This window comes from Oryx dammah, unplaced genomic scaffold (genome assembly GCF_014754425.2).
Source record: "Oryx dammah isolate SB20612 unplaced genomic scaffold, SCBI_Odam_1.1 HiC_scaffold_19, whole genome shotgun sequence".
NCBI classification, from domain to species: Eukaryota; Metazoa; Chordata; class Mammalia; order Artiodactyla; family Bovidae; genus Oryx; species Oryx dammah.
In genome coordinates, this window is record NW_024070203.1 from 5,978,882 (window position 1) to 6,003,694 (window position 24,813).

General features: G+C 37.2%; 1 protein-coding gene across 1 annotated transcript in view; it reads right to left on the reverse strand.

The window, feature by feature from the left end:
- The window catches only part of ADGRB3 (adhesion G protein-coupled receptor B3), an 880,035-nt gene extending 855,518 nt beyond the window's left edge, over positions 1-24,517 (reverse strand). The window contains exons 1-3 of the mRNA XM_040261415.1: positions 24,116-24,517; positions 22,517-22,682; positions 20,665-21,436 (exon numbers count right to left, since the gene is read on the reverse strand). Coding sequence (XP_040117349.1) covers positions 20,665-21,421 — 757 coding nt within the window. The 5' untranslated portion in view covers positions 21,422-21,436; positions 22,517-22,682; positions 24,116-24,517. The remainder of the gene's footprint in view (positions 1-20,664; positions 21,437-22,516; positions 22,683-24,115) is intronic.
- Between the last annotated feature and the right edge of the window lie 296 nt (positions 24,518-24,813).

Here is a 24,813-nt window from a genome sequence, read left to right on the forward strand (position 1 = left end):
GGACGCAGTTCAGTTCTTTGTATTTACTTCTAGTTGAAATCAAGGCAATGTGCTCATTGATAGCTGGAAATCTCTATTTTAAAATTATTTCTATTCAAAAGCCTTTAATACCTTCCAAAGAAAGAAGGAAAACATTTCAAGCAGGCAACACTGAATCCTATCTTCTTTAAAGGCAAAATGTGTCTTTCAAAAATAACTCTCGGTTCTTATATATAGGCAGAACACATACAGATATTAATGGCAGATTTTAGCAAACGTAGGCAATTTAATGAGCATAAGAGTAGCTGCATAGGTTTGGCTGGATAATTTAATTCTATCAACCTCAAATTGAAAACTCTGAAAATATAAAGATTTCTTCAAATATGAAAATGTGATATACGTGTATGCATAATTTACTGTGCAAATTTTTGTCAAATCAAGTTTTTAATTTCTAAAAAGAAAAAAATCGTGATTCCAAAATCAAGAACTACTACAGAGTTTCAAAATACAAAACTGATGGGGAAATGGTAGAGTTCTAGGTATAAATTATGTAATGAATACAAACTATATTGTATAAAATACACCATTAAAATTATTTCCTAGAATCTAATAGTATACTTCATATTTATGAAGCTCCAAAAATTGGAATAACAGAGGTAAGTTAAAAGAAAATATAAATTGTCTAAATTTTTTCTTATCCATTTTAGTTTTTTATTACTTTGAATAACTTGTTGAAAACTGATAAAATGATCAAAATAAAAATTTCTTGTTTATTTGACAAACAGGATTATATCATATGTGGGAAGAAACTTATAACATCTTCTTTCATGATATAAATAACACCAATTCTTAGAATCCCAGGTGTTAACTTTTTTCTCTTTACATTTTACCACTTAAAGTGACTAGTAGATATAAAATAGTGATTTTTTTACTTCATGAAAGAGTGCTAATAAAGATAGGCAACAAGTACTATTTTCATGATTCCCCTGTAATAAAATTAATGTTCATGCATAAGATTTTAACAAGACTAAAAATGATATTTTTATATATGACACTGTAGTATAAACTTTCTATAATGAATGGATTTTATATACTAACATTATTTGAACACTACTTTTGCAATTTCTATATAGTGTCACAAGAATAAAACCTTTAACTTAATTCAGTGACCCTTAAAACATGGTGCTTAATAAATACTGAAATTTTGATTTGCATTTCTTTAATAATTAGTGATATTGAGCATCCTTCTATATGTTTATTGGCCACCTGAATATTTTCTTTGGAGAACTGTCTGTTAAGGTCCTCTGCCCAACTGTTGTACGGCAGAAACCCACGCAATGTTTTAAAGCAATTTTCCACCAATTAAAAAATAAATTAAAAAAAATAATGACAAGAGAGATATATTTTGACTATTCTTGGCTCTTTTTGCCTTGCATAGCACCATTTTGATTTTAGATTTTAAGATGCTTTGGGACAAAACACAATTTCTGAAATGAATGTCCTATGATAACAACTTCAATATCCTCACCAAAAATTCTTTTTACCTTTGCCTTAGCATCATGTTTTTACCTCTCACCACTTTGCTACCCTTGAAGACTTTCACTGATCTTGCCCTAGATTCTAGACTTGACCTTGGCTAAGTTATTGCCAATTTTGATAATATGAAATAAATTATTCTTCTGAAAACTAACTTGAGTACTTTCTCCAATTATTTACTGTTTTCACCAAAGTTATTTAGCAGAAATTACATGCAAAGAACCATTCTAAGCCTCTTAGATTAACTGATTGATTTATGTGGAAAATAACATAGCTATTAAGTGACTGAGCTACAATATAAAAGTCTATTTGCTTTTTCACAGAACAAGCCCAATTTAATTATCTGCCAAAACCACAGACTCATCATTTTTGAACCATACTGTGATTGAACTTGAACCAGGTCCCCTTTGCAAATTATGAACCTGTCTCAGTGCCACAACCATCAAAAGTCAAGCCTTTTCTTTCCCTCTGGTACTTTAGTTGAAAAATGTATCACCTCATGCCATTTTAAATCTCTCAAACTGATCATACAGTCTTCACCATTTTTTTGTTTTTTTTGGTTTTGATTCATCTTTGCCTTGGGGCTTCCCTGGAGGCTAAGACAGTAAAGACTGCCTGCAACACAGGATACCCGGGTTCGATCCTTGGGTCAGGAAGATCCCCTGGAGAAGGAAACGGCAACCCACTCCACTCCAGGTATATAGGACCCAAGCTCGCCATCCAGGGACTGAACCTGTGCCCCTGGCAGTGGAAGCACAATCTCAACCACTGCACCACCAGGAGAATCCTCAGACAAAGGCCATGTCGCTCTTTTCTTTCTGACCTCCTACAGTGTTTGCTTCTTCTCAACAATAGCAAAAATCTTAAATACTCTTCTCATCTGTGATATACTAAGTGTACTCCCTATTTCTATTGTATGGCTTTGATTTCAAGGCCAAGAACATGATATATGCAATAAGTACCTGTTCACAATACATGTGAGACCTTACCTGAGACACTTCTTAGAAAGTAAAGTTTCAAAACAGATATTTTGTACATAAGGTAATTCAACTCAGCAGACCACCTTGAGATATTATGTATATGCCAATAATTATGTACTTGTGAACTATGATATACAAACTACATATAATCTTATTTTTGAAAAACTGTCTTAAGGAAGGAAAATTCCAAGGATCTTTTCCCTTTTTTTTTTTTTTTTTTTAGCAAATCCCTATAGCAAAAGGAAGCAAGAATTCATGGCAGTTAATACTTCCTAGTGTTTGTGAGTGCATCGGAGATCAGTGTAAAAGACAGTCACTGCTGCGTTAACTCGCATTACTCCAGCTGTTAACCAGATGCTCAAAACAAGCAAATTGCCCTAAAATGTTTTTCTAAATTCTTTTTCTTAATCTGCTAAATTATCCAAATGCTAGAATACTTTTAATTATGCACCTAAAGTCCTGCTATAAAATTTGCATAAGAATTCAGAAGTAACAAATATATCTTTTGAAATAATGTAGTATAAAAATAATCAGTATTGGAGCTGACAGGATATAAGATATATTAATATTGTAATAAGACTGTAATATTATAAAATTCAATAAGAAACACATAATTTAAAGTTATGTTTTCCTAGTACATACAAATGTGAAAGAAACTCAAGGAAATATAAATGGTAAAAGGTAAATGAAGAGAAAATGGAAATCAACCTTAAATCTTCTGATGTGTCTGAACTTTTCAGATAATTATTTTTCAGTTATCTTTTTCTTTTTGTTTTCTGACTGACATTTACCTATATAAACTCTGTGAATTCCCCTTTTTAGAATAAATGGAATAGCTGTTCTTTTTAAGAAGAAAAATAATTTTATTTTGATTACTTCCCCTCAAGAAACTCTTAAATCCCCAAGACACTGAATCACTACCATTCAGAAGGAAAAGTTAGCATCAGCTTGATTTTCAGTATTTGAATATTATCACAACTAAGAAAATTCCACAGAGGATGATTTTAGTCAGACTGGATCAGGATTTATTCTTTTTCCTAGTAGGACAGTATTCATTTTCCATGCCCAAGCATATGAAAATTGAGAATTTCAAAAGAACATATCAACATTAATTTAAAGACAAAGATTAAATATTCTCTGAGCAAGGAACTGAACTTTTCACCTTTGTTTCTTTTTTATAAATATTCTGTATTTTCTAGTATTAGAGACGTTTAATCGAACTATAACCTATTTTTGTCTAATATAGATGATATCTTCCCAACTTAAAATCATTAACTTATACAAGAAAAGATAATTGTCATTCTAATTTTATTTTGATCTTCTATGATCATAATTACAGAAAAGATTAAGCACCTCATTGTGTTAATATGGTACTAAGTAAAGTTCAAGGTAATTAAGCTGTAGTTTTTACCAACCATATACTTGAAACCTACGAAATTCATATTTTATAGAAAACTATTAAAACAGACTACACTTAAATCTAAATGAACATTTTTATTGTTGCTCAGTCCCTCATCCTCTTTGACTTTCTGCGAGCACAAGGACTGCAGCCCACCAGGCTTCCCTGTGGGAAAGCCCTTACTATTCCCCGGAGTTCACTCAACCTCATGTTCACTGAGTCGATGATTGCAAATATAAACATTAAAAGTTGTATATTTATGAGCAGAAAGGATTTCATAAGCATTGGATGTCTCAGAGCAAGTCAAAATCAATACTCCCATTTTCATCACTTGAGGTTTCCTGAGAGAGTTGAGATTGAAGGGTTCTGTGAATAATGGACTCGGTTGGAGAAGAAAGCTCCTTTACTACGGAGTCTCTGACACAGGCGATAGCTTGGAAAAGACTGAGGGCTAGCAGCATTAGCAGATCAGAGGCTACCCAAACACAGGAGGAAAGGGACTTTGGAGGAATTAAAATAAAACGTTATACTCTTTAAAAACATCCTATAATTCAAGGATTGTAAGAGTCAAGCACCTTTGCAATTACTCAAAATGTTAGATTGCATTCATCTGCACAGAGTGAAGGTATATTGTAAGGATTAAAAGAGGGATTATTTCAGCTCTTGCCCTTCTCAGTGTGATCTTGGCAGGTCACTCAGTCAGCCCTGCTGTGTCCCAGACACCTCACCTGGAAACTGGAGGCAGTAATAACGATACACATCTCACAGGAGGCTTAGAACCTTGAAAGAGTTGAGATCTAAAATTATACTGGACACACAGTAAAGTATTCATTACTACTATAATTAGAAAATAAACACACAAATAGATTTAAAAATTTACAAAAACAAAGTTAAAAATTATATAAGCTTGGTGGACTATTTTGTTCCATTTGGATTCTCTTCAAAATATCCATTATGCATGGTACCTTTCTATTAATGGATTTCTAAAGTATACACCCGCTACTGAAGTCAGGCTAACTGAAAAATTTACATTTAGTGGTTAGGTTGCTCAATACCAGGTGTAGGAAGCTCTGAGTCAAAATAAATGCTTTGATAAACCTGTATTAAGGTTCATTTTTAAAATCTGAATATAGTTTTACTGATTCAGTTTGCTATACTTGTTCAAAAGCACAAAACTGAAATGTTTTTAAAAACTGTTTACCAAGCATTAGGTTTGCCGAAACTCTTTACAAGTTGATAAACTATTTTAAGTCGGCATTTTACCTAGTAAATTTGATGCGTAATCCCATCAGAACAATTGCATGTCTGGCTAGCAGATCACATTTGACCTTGGACATATTCCCAGCTGTGACCTAGAGAAAACAGACTCCAAACTGTCGTCTTTTCAGGACGGATACAAAAATACTTCATGAAATTATGAAGCTCTATCCGCATATTTCTTTCCATATTTTACTCTGTTTCAAAATCCACCTTGATGCAAAATTTACCTAATTTGTATTCCTCAAAGATTAATACATTTAATTTCAATTCCTTGATATGGCATAGAAATCGTGCTTATTTACACGTAGTCTTTGTCCCCTTGAGAAAATAAGTAGTTCTGTAAAATTACAATTTCTCCCACAGTATTTTTGGCACCAGGGATAAGGTTTTGGGCAAGCGTTCATCTACTCATTCTCCTCCAATGCTAACTCTTGACACAAAAGGGAAGAAAGGATGTGTTTATTTTCAGACTGTTCCTTTGACCAACGTGGAGTGGAAAGCTTATTATGAAGTGATTCACTGTACTTCTGATCTTCATCTACAGAAGAGGAAAGCTAGACCTGCACACAATTGAAGTCATACTTAAACTTACAATGGGCAGCTGAAAACTTAAAGCTTGATTACCTAAAAAGCAGCATTAAGAGAAACTGACCACTTCTGCATTTTTCATGCATTTATCTTAACAGTGTTGGGTTGTTTTTTTTTTTTTTTTGGTACAGAATACATTTTTTAAAAAGAAATGGCATAGAGATGATCTCTATTTCACAGATACAGAAAATGTGATTTACAAATATGAAGCAAATTGCCAAAGGTCACCAAGCTGGCGGAAGGCAGGGCTGGGAATCAAACTAAAAGGTTTGAATGTGCAGCTCAAATTGTCACTGCTTCCACTGACATCGAAAAGAAAAAGAAGAGCCAAGGGAACAGGGTTTTCCCAAGGACAAATCAGTCTTGTCTGCAAATAAGTCCAACAATCCATCCAACCATCTATGATATTTACTATTGCAGGACAGGGCCGTTATTTCACATGCACATAGGCCAATGAACTAATGAATTTAATCAAATTTACAAGATAATACCATAAATAACAATAACATTTTTGGATGCCACTGTTCATTTTCTTAATGGCTTTCATATATGGTACAGTTTTACTTGCCACAGAATCCTATGAGTTTCAGTCAACCAATTTTATTTTCTATAACTGAGTAAACTGGAGCTCAGACTGACTTGCCTCAAGTGATGGCAAATCTCATCCACAAGGCAGTTATTCAGTCTTCTAAGTGCTCTTCTAAATACAAAGGATCTAGAGAGTTAAAAATGTTAGTATCTAATGTCACATTGCTAATTCCTCTTGTTTATAAAGGCAAAAGTAAAAGTTTCAAAAAACTGAAAGTAAAAGGGTATGATCTTTTGAAAAATATAGTATGGATTTATATTTTATTGATATTTTCTTACAGGAGCCCTTAGAATAAATGTTAAGAAGCAGGCAGCAAGCAAGATATTTTTCTAGATCTGACTCTGCTCAGAAGGAAAAAGGGATTCAATGCAGGCCAGGAGGTAATTACAGCTTGCTTCATTTTAAACATGCATGCCAGTCGTGAGAAAGAAATCAGAATACAGATTTTAACTTGACTTAACCAAAAAAAATGGGAATTCATTTAAACCATAATGTTATGAAGAAAGGACTCACCCAAGATACAAAAATATTTTCAGGAAAATACCCAGAAGTTGAAGCTGCTTAGGCAGACAAAATACAGTCCACAATGCTTTCTGATTCTGATTTAGAGTGGACCCGGGCCTTTGAGAGAAAATCATCTGGAGGCAATCACTATTTGTCAAACAATCTGTGAATATCTCTGGCTAGTCTGTTTTAAGAGGAAAATGATGGTGTGGGGAACAGAGTGATTCACTTCTGAAATGAGTAAGAAAGAAGAAGAGATATGGCAGCTTAAGTCAGACTATTCTCAGGAACGTGAAGATTCAGAGGGAAGAAAGGATTAAGGATACAGTGCGTTTTTCCAGAGTGAACGATCCAGAAGGCATTTTAGCTTCTTGGAGGTCAATTAAATAAATTACTTTTTATTACAAATCAAAGTTTTATTTGTCGCACTAAAGAAAAAGCTAATGCAGCGTTTCTAAAGGGTTCCAAAACCATCCAATTAATGAAAGTTCATATTTATTGAGTCTCTATTAAACAGTCCAGGAATCATGTTAATTTTTTGTTAATTACCTCAATCTCTCAAAGAGAAACTGAGGTCTATAGAAATATGTAATATTCTCCATTAGAAGTTGAGAAAATGAGATTTGAACCCAGGAAGTCTGACTCTTTAATCACTATGAAATGTTGACTTGAAGCAATTTTCATTTTATATTAAGTTCTATAAAGAAATATCTAAATTAATGGCTGTCAGATGTGTGGGATCTAATATGGAACAAGTTCCAAAGGAAGAAAATAATCAATGATTAAAGAGAATTTGAAAGTGTTACTTTGTTATGACATGATACATGTAAATTTCCCAGAAATGGAAAAGTGTACACTTTTATGAATTGACATTTGTTTTCAACTTTTAGAAACCTGCTTGGCAAATGATTTTTACTCTTAAATCCTAAGTAAAAAAAAAAAAATTCTGATAATTAAGAAGATCCACAGAATACTGATCTGAATGTATTTATTAAAAAGGCTCCAAGTGAATTTTCAAAATATCAACTTAAATGTTAAAGCTTACCTTGCAAAAGGCATCTTTATTCTTTGCCATTCCTGTGATCTTCTCAATAGTGACACTAGTTAGATTTATATCTAGTAAATATTTAGTTAGTAAATGCAGTTTAGCAGGGAATATATCATCAAGCTATTGAAAAAATGCTCATCGTTTCAAATCACATTGCATATAATACCTGTGAGTGTTTAATGCCACAGATTCACGCATAAGTGACTGTGTATGTGTGTGTGTCCCAAAGATCAGATATAAAATACACAGGAAGGAAAAACATAGATAATTCACTGCATACCTAAATTTTCTTCAGAACACAATATAAAATGGGAAAAAAAGAATATATTTGTGTTCTATTTTTTTTTAACTTCTCAACTGCTAAGTGTTCTGTATACCCCCATCGGAGTCCTGGAATGTGTCTCTTATAAGTAACGAGCATATTATAATGAAAACTTGAGGACAGGAGAGTCAGGAAAATAAAGCAAGGCTCAGGCCAGTATAGTAAGATTTTCCTGAGTACCACCAACATTCACTCCTGAGAAGTAGCATTCAGAGGCATGTTTAAAGTTCACAGCAGCCCAGTTCTCCCTCCCACCTCTCCTCGAAGGGAAGAACGCTTCTCAACATGGCAAAAGCCCACCTACTCACAGGGGAGGTTAATTACCGCTACATAATTAACCTCACAAGAAAATTGTTAAGATTAATGAGGCAGTGCTTACTAAGTGTTTATAAGCTCCCTTTGAACGCCCATAGAAATATTTGTTTACCACAAACACCTACATGTATATTGATAACAGATTCTGTGCAAATTGTTGTGGAACAGGATCTGGGTGAACACATATACATCATGGCCTATGTATCTGAAGGGAAAAGAAGTACCCAAGGAGAAAGAGAGGAAGAGGGGAAAGGAGGAAGGAGGAATGAAGATAAAGGAGGGTGAAGGGCAGGTAACGGGCCACGTTTTCACCTGTCAGTAAGAACCATCAGACCACAAGAAATGTCTGCTACTCAGTTCTTTGACAATCATGACTCAGCAAAAGACCACGAACCCTTTCTAATCTGGGTGAGTTCGAACATATAGAAAAATCCAATAGCTTTTGAATGTATGTCAAAAGAATGGTCTCTTGTTATCTAAACGTACAACAGTGAGTGAAGCTGCTCTGTCGTGTCTGACTCTTTGTGACCCCAGGCTCCTCCGTCCATGGGATTTTCCAGGCAAGAGTACTTCAGTGGGTTGCCATTTCCTTATCCAGGAGATGTTCCCAACCCAGGGATTGAACCCGGGTCTCCCGCATTGTATGTGGACGCTTTACCATCTGAGCCACCAGGGAAGTCCAAACATAAAATCCCTGTAGTTAATTTACTATTTAATTAGGCTAGGACAATTAAATATTGATAAATTAATACCTAAAATGAGGTCCAGAGTATCGTTAACAATAAATTGAAATTCAGCTATCCCAGAGTACACTGTAGAATATTCAGGTAGGCGAGATCCTCCCCACAAAATATCACAGATCTGCCTGGCTACCACATCTTCACAGCTGAATTACACAACAGGTCACCTTCTAAAACCATCAGTTAATGCCACTGTGCCCCAATCCTCCCTAACTGGACATTTTGTTATCAGCTAGAATATGCTAGGTTAGGCTGTAGTAACAAAGACAAATCCGAATACCCAGTGTCTCGAAACAGAAAAAGAACTTCCTGGCTCAGCCTTCAGGCCATGGGAAGGGGCTCCTCTCAGCTCACACATTTAAGGACACAAGCTGCCTGGGAAGGCCCTTTTCTCTGGCACAGGTCCCCTGCCAGAGGCAAAGAGACCACTCTGGTGATCTTACTCCAGCAATAAAATAACCCAACTCAGAAGCAAGCAGTAACACTTCTGCTCACCACTCATTGGCCAGAGCCAGTCACATGACCCCATCCAGGCACAGCTGGTCCAGAAATCAATCCTGACCCATGCCCAGAGAGAGGGAAGGCTAACAGTACTGGAAGAGCATTAATAACACCCCAGTGTCAACTCATGTCCATAGAACAGATGCTAACATGATTTTGGTGGTTGTTTTAATAACCTGCTTCTGTTGCAGATATCTGTTATACATGAACAAAGGACCTCCAAAAAAGTTTAATGCCCTAATAACTTTAGTTTACTCCAAGATGTCTGACAGTCTGCAGCTGAATGGTTTGGGGAGTCACTAAACAATCAGGAAGAGAATCAGAATGAGTACACCAAACAGTACATTTATAAAGATTTAACATGAGGGCTTCTAATTATTCATCAGATAAAGGTCCAAAAGGATCCTAATACAATATTCATATTTATCTGGGTAAACTCCAGTCTATGAGCAAGAGGTATGATTGCACTAAGCAAATTTGCAGGTTTGGAAACCTAGGTGGAAGAGGCTCGGAATCCAGATGATGAGACAGAAAGATGGACAATTCAGGTACTAGTTCTGAAACACGACACGCAGCCCCAGGACAAACTGACCCCAAGGAAAGAGAGATCCCAAGGAAAGTGTCCACAGGACAGGCAGTAGAGATGGGTCATGAGCAGGTCTCTTATTCCACAAAAAGCAGAAGGGAGGGGGGGTGTCTCACCTATGGAGGTGGATTAGGCAAGCTCTGGGCTGCTCACTTCACCCAAGAAGTTCTATTTTTAATAAACTTTTTCATATATTGACTTTTTATTTAGAAAAAAAAATTTCCATTGCTAAGGGGGAAAAAAGCTGTATTAATTCATATCCTGTACATACTTACTTTTTTGCATTAATCAGTTCTTGCTACTTAATGGATTAACTTCTAGTCAGCCATATCGCTGTGGTTTCTCTCCCCTCAGGATGCAGAGACCAGTGGCAAGTATATGTAATATTTATTACTGCCTAGAATTCACTTATGCCCTTTATCATCAACTGGACATCAAAATATGGTCATAAGAAAATTCCAGGAAAACCACTAGCCAGAGGGAAGCCATACATTTTTAAGAGAACAAACTGTTAATATATTACAAGCTAAGGAAGGCAATTAAAATGCTCTCAGTGGTACAAATGGAACCAACAACCGTGCTTCATGGCCATTTACTTCATTGTAGTTGGAAATAAAGCCCATTGAAAAGGCTGCATTTGGTTAATATCTCAGACACCACTTAAAAAAATATACATAGTTTGCCCTCTAAGTTACAAAAACCAAGGCCAGCCAAGGAGAGCAGACCACAAGCTGACATTTCTGTAAAGGAAGCTGACCTCTCTGGGAAGCCAAAATAAACTGAAATTTCTCAGCCCACAATGCAGAAGCAGATCTTTGAAAATTTGCCAGATTTATGTGGAAAGATTATATAAAGTAAACAGATTTCTATCTTCTCAAGGTGCCCTCTTTTCCACATTACAATTAGTATGAGGAGCCAACATTAGAAAAAAAAAAATTTCCAAAAACATTCACTGTATAATAAATATTTGTTATGTATCACCTATTCAGAAAAATCATAAAGCTGTATATCAACAGAAGGTCAGAAAAAAATAAAGGTTAGCCCATTTGTTTCTTTGGAAGTTATTTTCCTTTTTCCTTCTCAGGACTCTTCTGTGATATGAAAGGCAACCTAAACACAGAAAAGGAGTTAAAAACTACAATTTTCTTAGTGAGATTAAAAGGGTAAACTTAGCTGCCTTGGTTTCTTTTTGCAATGAAATGAAAGAAAAAAATAAAGTTCTGTGTTAGTCTTGTTTGGTTTTGGTTTTTTTGGTCTTTGCTTAGAGTAGGAAATGGCAACCCACTCCAGTATTCTTGCCTGGAAAATCCATGGACAGAGGAGCCTGGGGGGCTGCAGTCCATGGAATCACCAAGAGTTGGACACATGCACTTGAGATGTATAATGAAATCAACAGGCAAAAGGATACTTACATTAGCAACTGAAATTCGGTTTTCATTTTATATTTCCACTATTTTAATGATGTAAAATGAAAACTAAATATTAACCTGCCAGGATTTTTTACATTTTATACGTGAGCCTTGAAATTACCAACTCACAAAATTTTCCTTGAGTATCCAGGCCAGTTCAAATGTTCCGTTGTCACATCACTGAAAAACTGTATATGAATGTACACGTTATGTAATTTTAAAACAGGCTAAGTAGTCAATAAGTCAACATGTACATATAGAAAGATATTGGAGGAGTTCCTAAACTCAGTGGAGTTATGAAGATGAACATATACTGATCCTGAGTTAGGATCAAGTGTAAAATAAACTGTGTCAACTAAGCTTCTTAAAAAATAACCAATTGGTTTTCACTTTGATTAGCTCAACTCTTTCAAGTAAAGTGAAAGTTGCTCATTCGTTTCCGACTCTTTGCGACCTCATGGATTTTAGCCCTTCAGGCTCCCCTGTCTATGGAATTCTCCAGGGAAGAATACTGGAGGGGGGTGCCATTCCCCTCTGCAAAGGATCTTCTGGAACCAGTGACAAACCAAGGTCTCCTGCGTTGCAGGTGGATTCTATCTGAGCCATCAGGGAAGCCTAGCTCAATCTTTTCAATTAGTAGGGTTAGCCAACCTGCAACTCTGCAAACGGCTAATTATTACATAAGACTGTTAACACATTAAAAGGAACAATTTCAGACCAATCTCAATGTAATTAGTTAACAAAATCACATACTCCTGTACCAGTAAATGTCCCAATAAGAAACAGACGATGTATTGTAGTAAAGTAATTTGAGAAGAGAGTAAGGCATGGATAAAGCTTGGAGAAACCAGGGAGACAGAGTACAGTCCCAGGGTTAGAATCAGGACATGGGCCTCAGGAGTGAGAGAAGAGAGTGGTTTCCAGAGAATCCAGGGAAGCCCACCCACAGGAGCTGTGACCTTCAAAACAGGAGTGGGTTCTGATCTGTTTCCCACCTGTAATAGCATTTCTCAATGTGCAACGGGATAACTAAAAAATAGAACGTTATTTCTTTAAAGCACAGATTGCCCTAGAGAATGATAATAAAACGAAAATCCAAGATAGACCTTGGTAAATCATCTTTCTAAATCTAGACAGGCTCTGCACTTGAAACTTTGCTCTTTAAACTTAATGTGCTTAGACTGAAAATCAATAGATTTTTTGAAACTTACATCACATTTGTTTAAATAATATATACCAAATAGGAAAAAAAAAAAAAAACCTAATGAATGAAAGTTCTGATTTGTAAAGACGAGTCTATATTCAGTAGTAGAGCAATATACTCTGATTATTGTTCTGGCTGGATACCAGGTAATATTTTTTTTAATAATTAGATCTAGCCAACCATCCTAAATGACTGTGTCTCTTTTACATTATAGAAATGGCATTAAATATAAACTCCAAGAACACTTATGTTCAGTTGAAGTAATGTTCCCATGATACATCTGCAGATTGGAATTCCTTTAGTCAGGTAAGATTTGGACGAGATGATGCTGAGAGGCCCTTATGAATCTGAGAATTTGTGATTCAGATTCAGGTGTTCCAGAAACAGAGAGAAACTCATAGCTCTAAACTTCTGTAGTTTTTCATTTGGACCAGTCTATAGTAAAATGATGAGAAAGGAAAGCCATGGTCTTTAAGGTATCATTGGCCCATGTTGATGGAGCAAATAATAGGTGCCTCACACAGTTACTGCTCAAGTAGAATAATTTGTGCCACAGACCTCTATGAAATGGAAAGCACTGTCTCAATGTCAGGTTTCCCTACAATTCTTTAATTTATAAAATGTTTAACAAAACACTCCAGATCTTTATTTTCTTAAAAGTGATATGTAGATGAAGTTTTCTCTTTAAAAATAGTTATTAGAGGGCAAATTATCTTTATTTATATATGCAGTATAGATATTAATTTTTAATAAATTTTAATCAAAACTTTAAAAATTATTTTTAAATGGAAGAACACCAGTGGAAATGTCATGAAATAGATACTCTATACCGTTGACCCAGAAAAGCAAATATTTCTGTGTGCTATTTCTATCTTTTTAACACATTCATTACTAAAAAGTAATTCACCAAGGTAGACTCTGGTTAGGTCCACAATTGTTTTAATGCTTTTGATTATATCTAAGTGCATGTAAATTGCATCCTCAACACTGTAATCTGGTTCCATCAGCGTTTCAATGTCTTTCCCATGCACATATTTGCTCTGTTTTCCTAAACAATTCTCAGTTTTTAAAGAATCTTGGTATCTAGAAGTAATTTGAGAATATAATATCCAAGATTAGGTTAGCGGATAAATTATTTCACTTAATATGGGAGAAACTAAGCAGTAACCATTTGCCTTCATATTTTATAACGCGCTCTAAGCATAAGGGATGTGTCATAAGGGGAAAATGCATATCAGCAAACATGTCCAATTTCAGAAAAGATTCCTATTCAGGGAATTATTTTTGAGAGAAATAGCTCCACACCAATGTATTTACTATGCATTTGTTACTTATGACACTTTCTGTGCAAACTAGAAACATATTACTTTATTAAGAATATCTTATTAATAATAAGAAATATATTAACCTTTAATAGATAAGTATTAGCTAGGTCATTCTCTGCATATGAGCAAAATTCATGAATGACAGTTGAAAGATAATTGAAAATAGAGCATTTAGCATTTAATTGAACACAGAACATTTAGCATTTTATGCAGTCTTATAGATGGCATTCTGTAATTCAACTTTAAGAAAACATCAGAATCTTCAAATGAGTTCTAACAAATTTTTAAATTTGTTTTCAATATCTGAATATGTAAGCCTTTGGAGGACTCTGAGGGCTCATTAGTCTATAACAACTAAACACAATTCAGTGAAAAGAATTCCAAAAATGTTCTACTTCTTTCCAAATGATTTAATATAGATTTAATTGTTTCAGGACAATTCCTTTTCAAAACAGAACTAAAAACATGAATTTAATTTTGCATAATGCAGCAAAGAGTAAAACACTTGGAAACTCCTTAATTTACATTTAGACTTTACAGACTTTCAAAAGGATCAGCAATGATATCCAGAGGACAGCTTCCCAGCCCTGGGATGACTCACATTCAGTGGCTTGATCTATTTGATGTATTAGTCATGCCTCCATCAACACAAAGGTATCCAGATGCGACCTTTTCTTTACATAATACAAAACAGACAGTCAGTCAACTAATGACCCTTTGTTAAATGCCCTAAATTCCTAAACAAGTTTAAATAATTATATGGTAATCTACTTCATTAGTTATTATCAATCTTCTATCATTTATAGCCAAAAGATAAGAATAAAAATGAGGTTTCAAAAACTGAATTGAGGGCCTAGCAACACTTGAGGATTAGCCCAAGCGTCTTCCATCTGCAATCTCATCTAATTCAGCACTTCACTACAGTACAGTCAAGCTCAGTGAAGCACTGTCCCTTGTCAAGGATGCTACGAGGTGGCTGAGTCACTCTCAAGACCCAAGGGCATCTCATACCAAAATACACCTTTCATTTCAATTCAGTGACACACTTAGAAAAACTGAACACCTCTCTGATCTGTATTAGTTAATTGAATTGGTAACAAATTTCCACGGGCTGACAGGAACTAAAATATTCCAAGCCATTAATTTCATTAGTTTTTTGGGATAATTTTTTTTAAACTACATAATGTCATATCCTGTTCTCTTGTACCCTGAGGAATAAACATTTCTAACAACCCAAGAAGGGAAGCGGGGACACAGAACAGGTTCTCAGGTGAAGGTGTGGATTCAAACCCAGCTCATGGTATTTCAAAAAAGTAACAAATGTTGATTTTTTAAGAAACTATGATTTCAGATCCAAAGGCCAGATGACTTGATCTGTATTTGTAGGTAACACAGGTCAAACTGACTCTAAGGAACCCTGTATTTACTAACGTATTTTGTTTAACAATAAAATCACTCCTATTAGGAAATGAAGTATAGGAATACATGAAGTTGGAATCTAAATAAATGAAATTCCCAGCTCAGTTTTGAAGAAAACTAAAGTGTAGCACATTTATCTGCAACTAACATTAAAATTGGAATGACACATATGTGTACACACAGATTTTTCTGTTAATATTTTAATTTACTGCCTCCAAAAAAAGTTGCCATATAATGGAGTTTTCATTAATACTACATATCTGAGCCACTCCCTAAATTGCTTGACAAAATTCTGAAACGGCAAAAGTAAAAACTAGGGCCTGTTACTTGGCCAGGCCTAAAATTTTAGTAGTATTCTACTATTACTATACGTATAGATCATAATCAGGAATAAGTAACAGAAGATTGAAACGACATGCAAATATTCTTCCTCTTTCTTGGAAAGACTTTGCATATGTTTCTCTTCAAACTGTGGAAAAAAGATTTGGAAAATGTCATTTCTGGATAAGAACTGCTAGAGCCAGAAGAAAAAAACATAGATAGAAATGAAGAAAATTTTTTAAAAAAAGGTAAAAATTGGCAAATTTTCTTACTACTGTTTTTGTAGACAGCTGTATATAGAAAGTTATATTTATCACTAATTATTATAATAAATGCATATGGAACTAACATTATTTCTCAATGACTCCATTCTTCTTGTGCTTTTAAAAATGTTATTAAATAATACTTTGAGATAAGGAGCTGGCTAAATAACACCTTAATTGTACTGGAAATGTTATAAATGTTATTAACCTCAATTTATTGGTATATTCCTTATTTAAATATTTTATTTTGTTTTGCTCACTTAACATTCATTTCAAACAGTCTTTATTGAAGCTCTGTTTAGACTGTGCTAGACAACTGGAAAATCAAGTCTGTACACTTGAAGAACTCACAAGACTAGCAGAGGAAGACAGAAAAATAAATGGAAATTTCAATGCCATATGATAGATGCTAGAACAGAAGTACAGTATGTGCAAAGGGCTATGGGTCCAGCCAAGGGGAAGGGCAAACTGACAAGATACTACTGACTCAGGAGATCTCTGTACATTCTGATACAGAGTGGGATAACAGCATTCAAAAAGGAAGTAAGAGCCAGGAGGCTAAAGAAGCAAGGGAAAAGTGAGTGAGGCAAAAAAAAAAAAAAAAAGAATGAAATGAAAACACTTGAAATTGAAGAGACACAGAAATTGCTCTGGATTTGTGCCTACAAGCTCAAACATACACACACACATACAGGCTAGACTTTATACAGGCAAACGGTGAGACTTCCTTTGGGTGGATGATTATCAAGGATTAGCAGGGGCAGAATGAAAAGACAAGGAAGTGTGTGTGCTCAGATTTCCTGGAATCTATACAGGGATCCCAACTCCCTGCACATAAGTAGCACCATTGATGTTAAGTAGGAAACAAAGCTTCCATTAAGGCTTATTACATGATTTAGACACCGTGGTATGCAATTTCTCTCTCTTAACTCTTTTAATTGTTTAAGTGAAGTAATAAGAAATAAGATCATATATGATCTTTTATACTTTAGCTATATAGTCCAGGATCATCTGTGGTAAAAGAAAGGTATAAAACATATTAAAGACCTCATGAATAAATACCAGTCTTGCCCCTACTCACATCTGAAAAAGAGGTAAACAGCAATGTTACTTTAGTTTTCTTTTAAAAACAGGTATATAGACTGTACATAAACAGTTATTTAATAACTGCCTGAAATAAGACATTATTTTCAAGAGAGTCCCTTTTGCTGATTTACTAGACTTTCAAAATTAAACATAAAAATTAGGAAATGACAGCTAAGTTTCTATAATCACATGGCACCCTCAAATATGTGAAATATGATCTTAAATAAGAAAATATTTAAATATAATAAAATTCACACTTTAATGAAGCATTATTTAACAATTTACTTTTATAATATATTCAAGATAACACCTGTAATTGTCAGTGTTGTCATTTCAAACAGTAATAGTCTTCTTACTGTTTTCTGGCTATGAAATTCTTAAGTACATGAATGTTTGTTAACAAACATCTTAGTAGAAATCCTATCTCAAAACAGACATTCTATTGCCGGGAACCTATAGTTTTCTCAAATACTAACTAAATATGATAACTTCCATGGACAGATACAAAATATTCAGTATTCAGCATATCTTTTACCATCACTAGCAGCATTACAAAAAAATTCTGAAACTGTATCCACTGAGCCTAAAGACCATTCTGACAAATTTGTGCCACCTCTGTGACATAATACACTGGAAAATACTTCTACTCAAGGTTTCTGAGTCAGTACTGAAAACAGCAAATAAAATGGGAGGCAAAAACTATGGAGGATGAACTTGTAAATATTCCCCTTATGATTTACAGGATAGTTTACTTTTCACAGAAAATAGAAATCATAAAGTAATATACGAGTGGGACTTTTAAAATCCCATTTTAGAAGTTGAGATTACATGTTACCAAATAAAATGACATTTTGGAATTAAATTAGATACGAGTAGCACCACTGTATGTAATTATTACATATAGCCCTCAAGCCCTGTGAATATCATGTGGTAGTTTATTCGAAACAGTATTAAACAATTCTTTCATAAGATTTTACATATCATTTGTATTGACTAAGATTTAATGTACTTTTTGCATAATTTGACTAAATTAAGCATCTGCAGATTTTCACATTCCTTTCCTACAATGTAACATGGCCTGAAAGGTCTTCTTTGAATGAAGTAAAGGAGTACTATATACATATTTTATAGGAATTACTTACAAATGCATCAGCCACAATTATGTCATCAGGAATTACTTATCCTTACCTTTCTGACTCAGAACACCTAAGCAATTCGAGAGCACAAATTTAGAAGACAGAGGATATAGGCTGTGCAATTTTACTGATATAGCAACATACTCTTCCCCTATTATATAAACTTTTCCTCTTCAGCTCTATTAACATGTTAACAATTTTAAAACAATCACTGATTTCTCTATGGAGGCATTTCTTTCTCATTTCACCAGCTAATTAGCCAAAAGAAGCATATAGCCTCCCCCAGGATTCAAACATCTAATGTCTAAAATCACTCTTAGTCATTTACTGAAACGAATGACCATCTAGTCCAACTTCTATAAATCTCAGCCCTTTCCTAACCCACACCTCATGATCATGACTAGCAAAATCTCTAAAAATCATACTCAGTGAGCACACAACAACTTTGGTTTTGTCACTTGCTACCATTCACAAAAAAAAGGGTTGTATATATACCAAGATTCTTTTTCCACTGTCATCAGCTATCAATTTGATGATAAAATTTTAACCACTGAAGATACAAATTTTCTGCATTTTCTTAGAACAGCAATAAAACAGACAAGCAAAACCTAGATTCTGGTGTTAATTGTCTTATTAGCCAGCTTATAACATCACACTTTCCTCATGTACTATAGCTTCTTATTCTAAGGGACACTAATCGGTTTTAAATGGTGTTAAATACCATCCCTGCAGTTGCAAGTGCTTCTCTGGGATTTTTACTAGAGAAAAGAACTCCTGTAATTTAAAACCACTTTGCTTTCTTCAGTCACAGCTGTTAGGGAAACACTGACCTGTAGAAATCTTAAAGGTTTTTCACCCTTCTCCCAGCGCCATTAGTCTGAATTTATTTTCTAAGGCTTCTTTGCCCCGAGTGCCATGCCTCTTCCATAATTCCCATCCCCCAAAAGGCTTTCAGCAGAAAAATCAAGGCTTTTTGCTGGTTAAGCCGTTTTCTTTTTTTTCCCCACCGCCCCCCACCCCCTTACAAAACCTTGGCTACTCTTAAAATTCTCCAACAACGTGTCAATTTTATGTTGGCCACAAAGACAACTTCTGTTGGGGGAGGAGAGCAAGGAGGGACTGGAGCTTGGCTGTCCCTTTCCACAGACAGAGATCTTTGTGGCAATCAGAAAACATTTCCTGCATAAAAATTCAACATGCACTCTGGGTGCAGGGTTGGGGAGCAAGAGAGGCTAGATACCAGCCGTGCCCTCAAATGAACAGAATGCATCCCCTAACCTTCCAAAGGGGAAGGCCGTTTTCTCAAAATGTGTCAGCTTTCCAGCCTTATTAAACATAATCCACCATCTCAGATCCTGGGGCAGCTTCCCCACTAGTCTGGGTGAAGCTATAAATCACTCCTGTACTTTCCCCTTTTCTTCTGCATTTCCGCTGCACGGCTTTCCTTCTAGCTCGGCTCTGACAGGCTCAAGAGGGGACCAAGAAGACAGAACCAAAAGTCATGCTAACACGGTACCAGGTCTTGCAGGACCTGCCTGTGTTCATTTGTAACCTCACAGTCTACACTTCCAGTGGGCTTCTGCTGACCAAGAGCCTGTATGGGACTCACTGTGCAAAGCATCTTTGACACAATGCTGGGTCTCTGGGGGGAGGGGCACCCTTGCCATCCCATGTGGGGGAGTAATTTGGTCCACACCGACATTTCACTGAATCTGTGTCACCTCTCAGTAGCTTTTCCAACCCAGAAAGAGGCCACAGATGAGAGAGTGGGCTGAAGCCTCAGCGAGAAGCCTACAGATCCACCCCCAGGTCTGTGAGTATCTCCGTCTCCCCCAGGGGCTGCAGCCTAAGAAAGCAATAAAGCATCACCCCCCAGCCACCCACCTCCATCTCAAACTGACTCCACATTTTTGCACCTATTTTCCCCTGAACATTCCCACTGGCATCTAAGGGCAGGTTGCGGAGCACCACCCCACCCTGCCACCCGTCTAAAACCTTGAAACATAAAACTAGCTTGAGAGACCAGTAAGGACCACAGATCAATCCAGAGGTGACCCAGGGACATGGCAAGGATCCGGCTGGCGTGGGACACAGCACATTTCCGCCCTGTCTACCCCCGCCCCCGCCCAGGCACCCCCTCTTGGCTGACCTTACCTTCCTTGGGCGGTCGCTTGGCCTCCCTGGTAAGATTGCAGACCTGGGTGGTTTGCAGCTCTTGGGTCAGGCAGCCCTCAGTCTGCTCATTCAGGGGCAACACCACGTTATTTAACAAAATCAGCGCCTGGTCGTCGAGCCCCCACTCTCCCAAGTGCTGAGGGCAGGTGCACTTTGTATACATGATTCCGCAGGACTCCGTTCTCCCATTTTCTGACTTTAAGCAGCTCTCCAACCAAGTGCATAACACATGACAACCAAACTGGCTCGGGCTCACCTTGTTCAACACCAAAAATTCAAAAAAAGATTTCTGATCTTCTTCCCCTTTTTTCTGTAATCCTGGGAAATCGGTTGGAAAGACCCGACGTATCTGAATAAAATTTTTGTCGTACTGTAGAAAAACGAAAGCATTCTTGGATTCGCAGAGTTGCATTATAGAATGATTCTTTCTTAAAAGATCCTTGATTTTTTCATGGGAAAAATGATCAAACTGATAAGCCAGGAGGGAAAAGTTAGAGCAGCTAAGGTCCTTTTTGGAAAATTTCAGGTAAATGCTATATTTGGTTGGATCTGGATTTTCCAGAGTCCAAGTGCAGTTTGTAAAGTTTTTGGGAAACATTTCACTTACAGAATACGATCCATAAATGACTCCCTTCACCAAAGTTGAACACCAGAAGTCTTGGGCAGCATTAAATCCAAACATAACCAGGAGATAGGTGGAAAATATATAAATCAGCAGGTTACGAACAGCCTTCATCCTATGTCATTTGGCCTGTAAAAATGGCAATGAAAAAGTAAAATGCAAGTAGGAGTCTACGCACATTGATAAAAAGAAACTCCTTCCAATATTACAGCCAGCTGTTTTCAAGATTTCAGTAAAAAAGCGTTTTTTAAAAAGGGCAGGTAATTTTTTTATAATGCCATAAAACTATCTGTTGCTGTGTGAACAGCGCCCTCACGTGGTCCTCCGCAATGGCCAAATTCTCTACATTCAATTTAAAAATAATATTCAATAGATTACTAATAGGAATGCTCTTATCTACCAACATTTCCTTCAAGTGCATTATGATTCTATTGGAAGAAGAGGAAAACTCTGCTTTTTAAACATAACAACCTAAATTTTAATTTCTGAGATATTTTTAAGCAACCTAGACAAACCTTTTCTCCCCCTCAGCTCTCTGCCTGCAGTAAACAACATCACACAAAATCTGATAATCTGGGAACAGCTGTCGTCATATTATTTCTTTTCTTTTAAATGTGAAAAGCACGTATGACAAATGATAGCCTCAATTTTAAAAGCACAAATGATAACTGGTTGCAGCTGAAACACCATCGCCCAAATACCCCTACTTGTCTTTGCAGGGACCACTATGTGAACTGATGGGAAATTCCTATGCAAAACTACTGGCATTCATGTAGATTAACAGAATTTGTAAACCATCATCCGAGAAAGGGCAGATACAGAAGGAAGACTTGCTTTCGGACATCATCATTGAGAACCACGATTTAAGGCAGTCATTTCAATGTGACATGCCTCCTGGGATACATAAAGTAGACCATTGTATTAGTATCTGTTTCCAAAGGCAGTACTAGTGAATAATCCCAGAACCACAGGAACTGATCTGGTTTCAGTCTTTTTTTTTTTTTTAATCAGGGTGATTTTACCTAGAGTTATCTACTGTAATTTAACATTTACACATGGTAGATATAAGAATTAGCATTGTCTCTTCTAGCAGATTTCAATTACTGAATTGTTGCTACCTCTCCAATAACAGCTCCAAAGCTCTTTTCTTTACCCCCTCTATTTTTTAACTTGGCCTTACATAATACAGTAATTCTTGGTTATATTTACCTCTGTAAGTTGTTATCCAAAAGTAACTTGAATCTTTTTCAGCTTTAACCTTTAAGAAGTTATTTCTTAGAATAAATGACACTGCTTTTTTGCTTAGCCTTTGAGCTGAGAAAAGTGATGCCAAGTTAATTTTAAAAGTCTTTAGGCTGCAGTCTCTTCCACTGTTCTGTAAACAGAGACAGACATACAGACATATAGATAGTTAAGACTTTTCATGTCTTTGCCTGGGTCCTCTCTGAACCAAAGGATAAAACCCTCTTCCTCCCCATTGCATAACACACACCAATGCATGCACACAAAATCCAGTTTTGAAGTCCCTGAAGACAGATCTGCAATCCCCAGATCATGATTCCAATTCTATGTCTTCATATAAGCAAAAACAACTCCAATTCTAAATCTCCATATAGCAGCAGTTTAAAATAACATCAGAATTGCTGGGACTATCAAAACAGTGTTCTCTGATTCAAACATACAGCTCAATGAATAATGCATTTTCTTCCTGAGAAAATAAAGCCAAAGAGGATGTTAAGGTTAAAAAATAGGGAAAGTTATAGGAAATTCTAGAAATAATCCCCCCTTTTTCCCCCTGCTGTAGCACTTTGCAGGCAATGCAGGTCTGCGCAGTGTTCTTCAGGATAGAGTGTAGGCGTTGAGAGCCAATGTGACAGTGAGTGTCTAAATTAGGAATTCCATCCATGAAAGGGGGCTTCATTTTATAATCACTAACTCAAAAAGAGGTCGTATTTCTTTTCCTAATGAAACCCGGTACTTTTGCTTCCATCTATTTGACAGTGCATGTCTGCATTGCTGTGCCCATCAAGGATGAGAAACAGTGGATAAAAGGCTCTGATTTCATTCTTCGAGCCTGCTCAAGAAAGCCCCCTCAATATAACGCTCTTTATTTCGATCACTGGTATACTCCTTCGCGTACGGAGTCTTCTTTTATTCTACATAATCACAAATGGATCGCCGAACTCTGTTACCCCCACCACCACCCCCATCCCCCGCTAGTCCCCGACTGCAGGGCCACTTCCAACAATTATATCTTTCTCTTTAAGAAAGAAAGAACCGGGTTGCGGGTGTGTAAGGGGCCCGGCCTCCGAGGATTCAAGGATGTGCCATTTATTTATTTATTTGTCTCCTACTGAGAGGCAAACTGGCGTTTAGTTTAGCTCCCCTCAAAACTGATTTTCTGGGTGACACTTTAGTTTAGTCGAACATAGACGGCGCCATCACTCCACTGATTTTTTTTCTTTCTCCCCCAATAGAAGACCCACGGCCTCCCCTTATCTTAACTTCCTTTTAACCTAACATTTCCCCCCACAAAATGACCCCGATCACACGCAACCTCCAGATGTTCCAGGTCTCTCAGCCTATCCCTCCTGACCGAGCACATCTCTGGAAAATGAGACTTGCCTAACTTTTCAACTGCGGCGTTTAAGTCAATGGAGACCGTCAGGTCTGCTCGCAGCCCCTCCATCCGCCAGCAACAGCCTTGCCTTTCCCGATCCTTCCTCCGCAACACCCCCTCCCCGGGGGAAAAGCTGGTGGCTAGCGACCCTGGCGGAGGGAAGGTGACCCCCGGACCCCAGTCCTTACCTTCCTCTCGGAACGCTCGGAGCGCCTAAGGCAGCAGCGCAGGCACGCGTCCCAGCAACAGCGACGGAGAGACGCCCCTTCGGTCCCGAGCCCCGGAGCCCATCTTTCCCCGGCTGAGCTTAGAAAATCAGGATGGATTTTTTTTTTTTAACGCGCACATAAGAGAAGTAAAAGAACGCGGGGATCGGGGGTAGGGGGAGAGAGAATCAAAGAGGGGAGGGCTGGAGGAATAAAAACCCCCCAGGAACCCAGAGCCTACGCCGTAGCCAAGTGAATCCAACCTCCCACCGAGGCGCCGGCGGGAGCGGGGAGAACCCCCCGAAGACAGACGCTAAGGAATTAAAAAAAAAAAAAAAGGAAGTGGCTTCATAGCCACTGGAGCTGTTTTTCCAGACCTGCCCCCGCCCCGCCCCCCCCCGCCCCGCCAGCAAAGCAATCGGCCAGGAAGCGCGCCGAACAGAGGCGGCGGCGCGGCCGATGCGCCGGGGCGGCGGGTTCACTCCGCGGGCGCCCGCGGCCGCCTCGGGAGGCTGGGGCTCCTGCCTTCCCCTCTTCCCGTTCTCCTCCCGCCCCTCCGTCTCCCCCCGCCCCCCAGCCCGCAGGTACTGATAAGAGGAGCGGGGTAGGAAAAAAAAAAGAGCCTTGGATGGGGATGCTGGTGATGTCGGAGAGCCGTGTGAATGCCCGGCGAGGAGGGA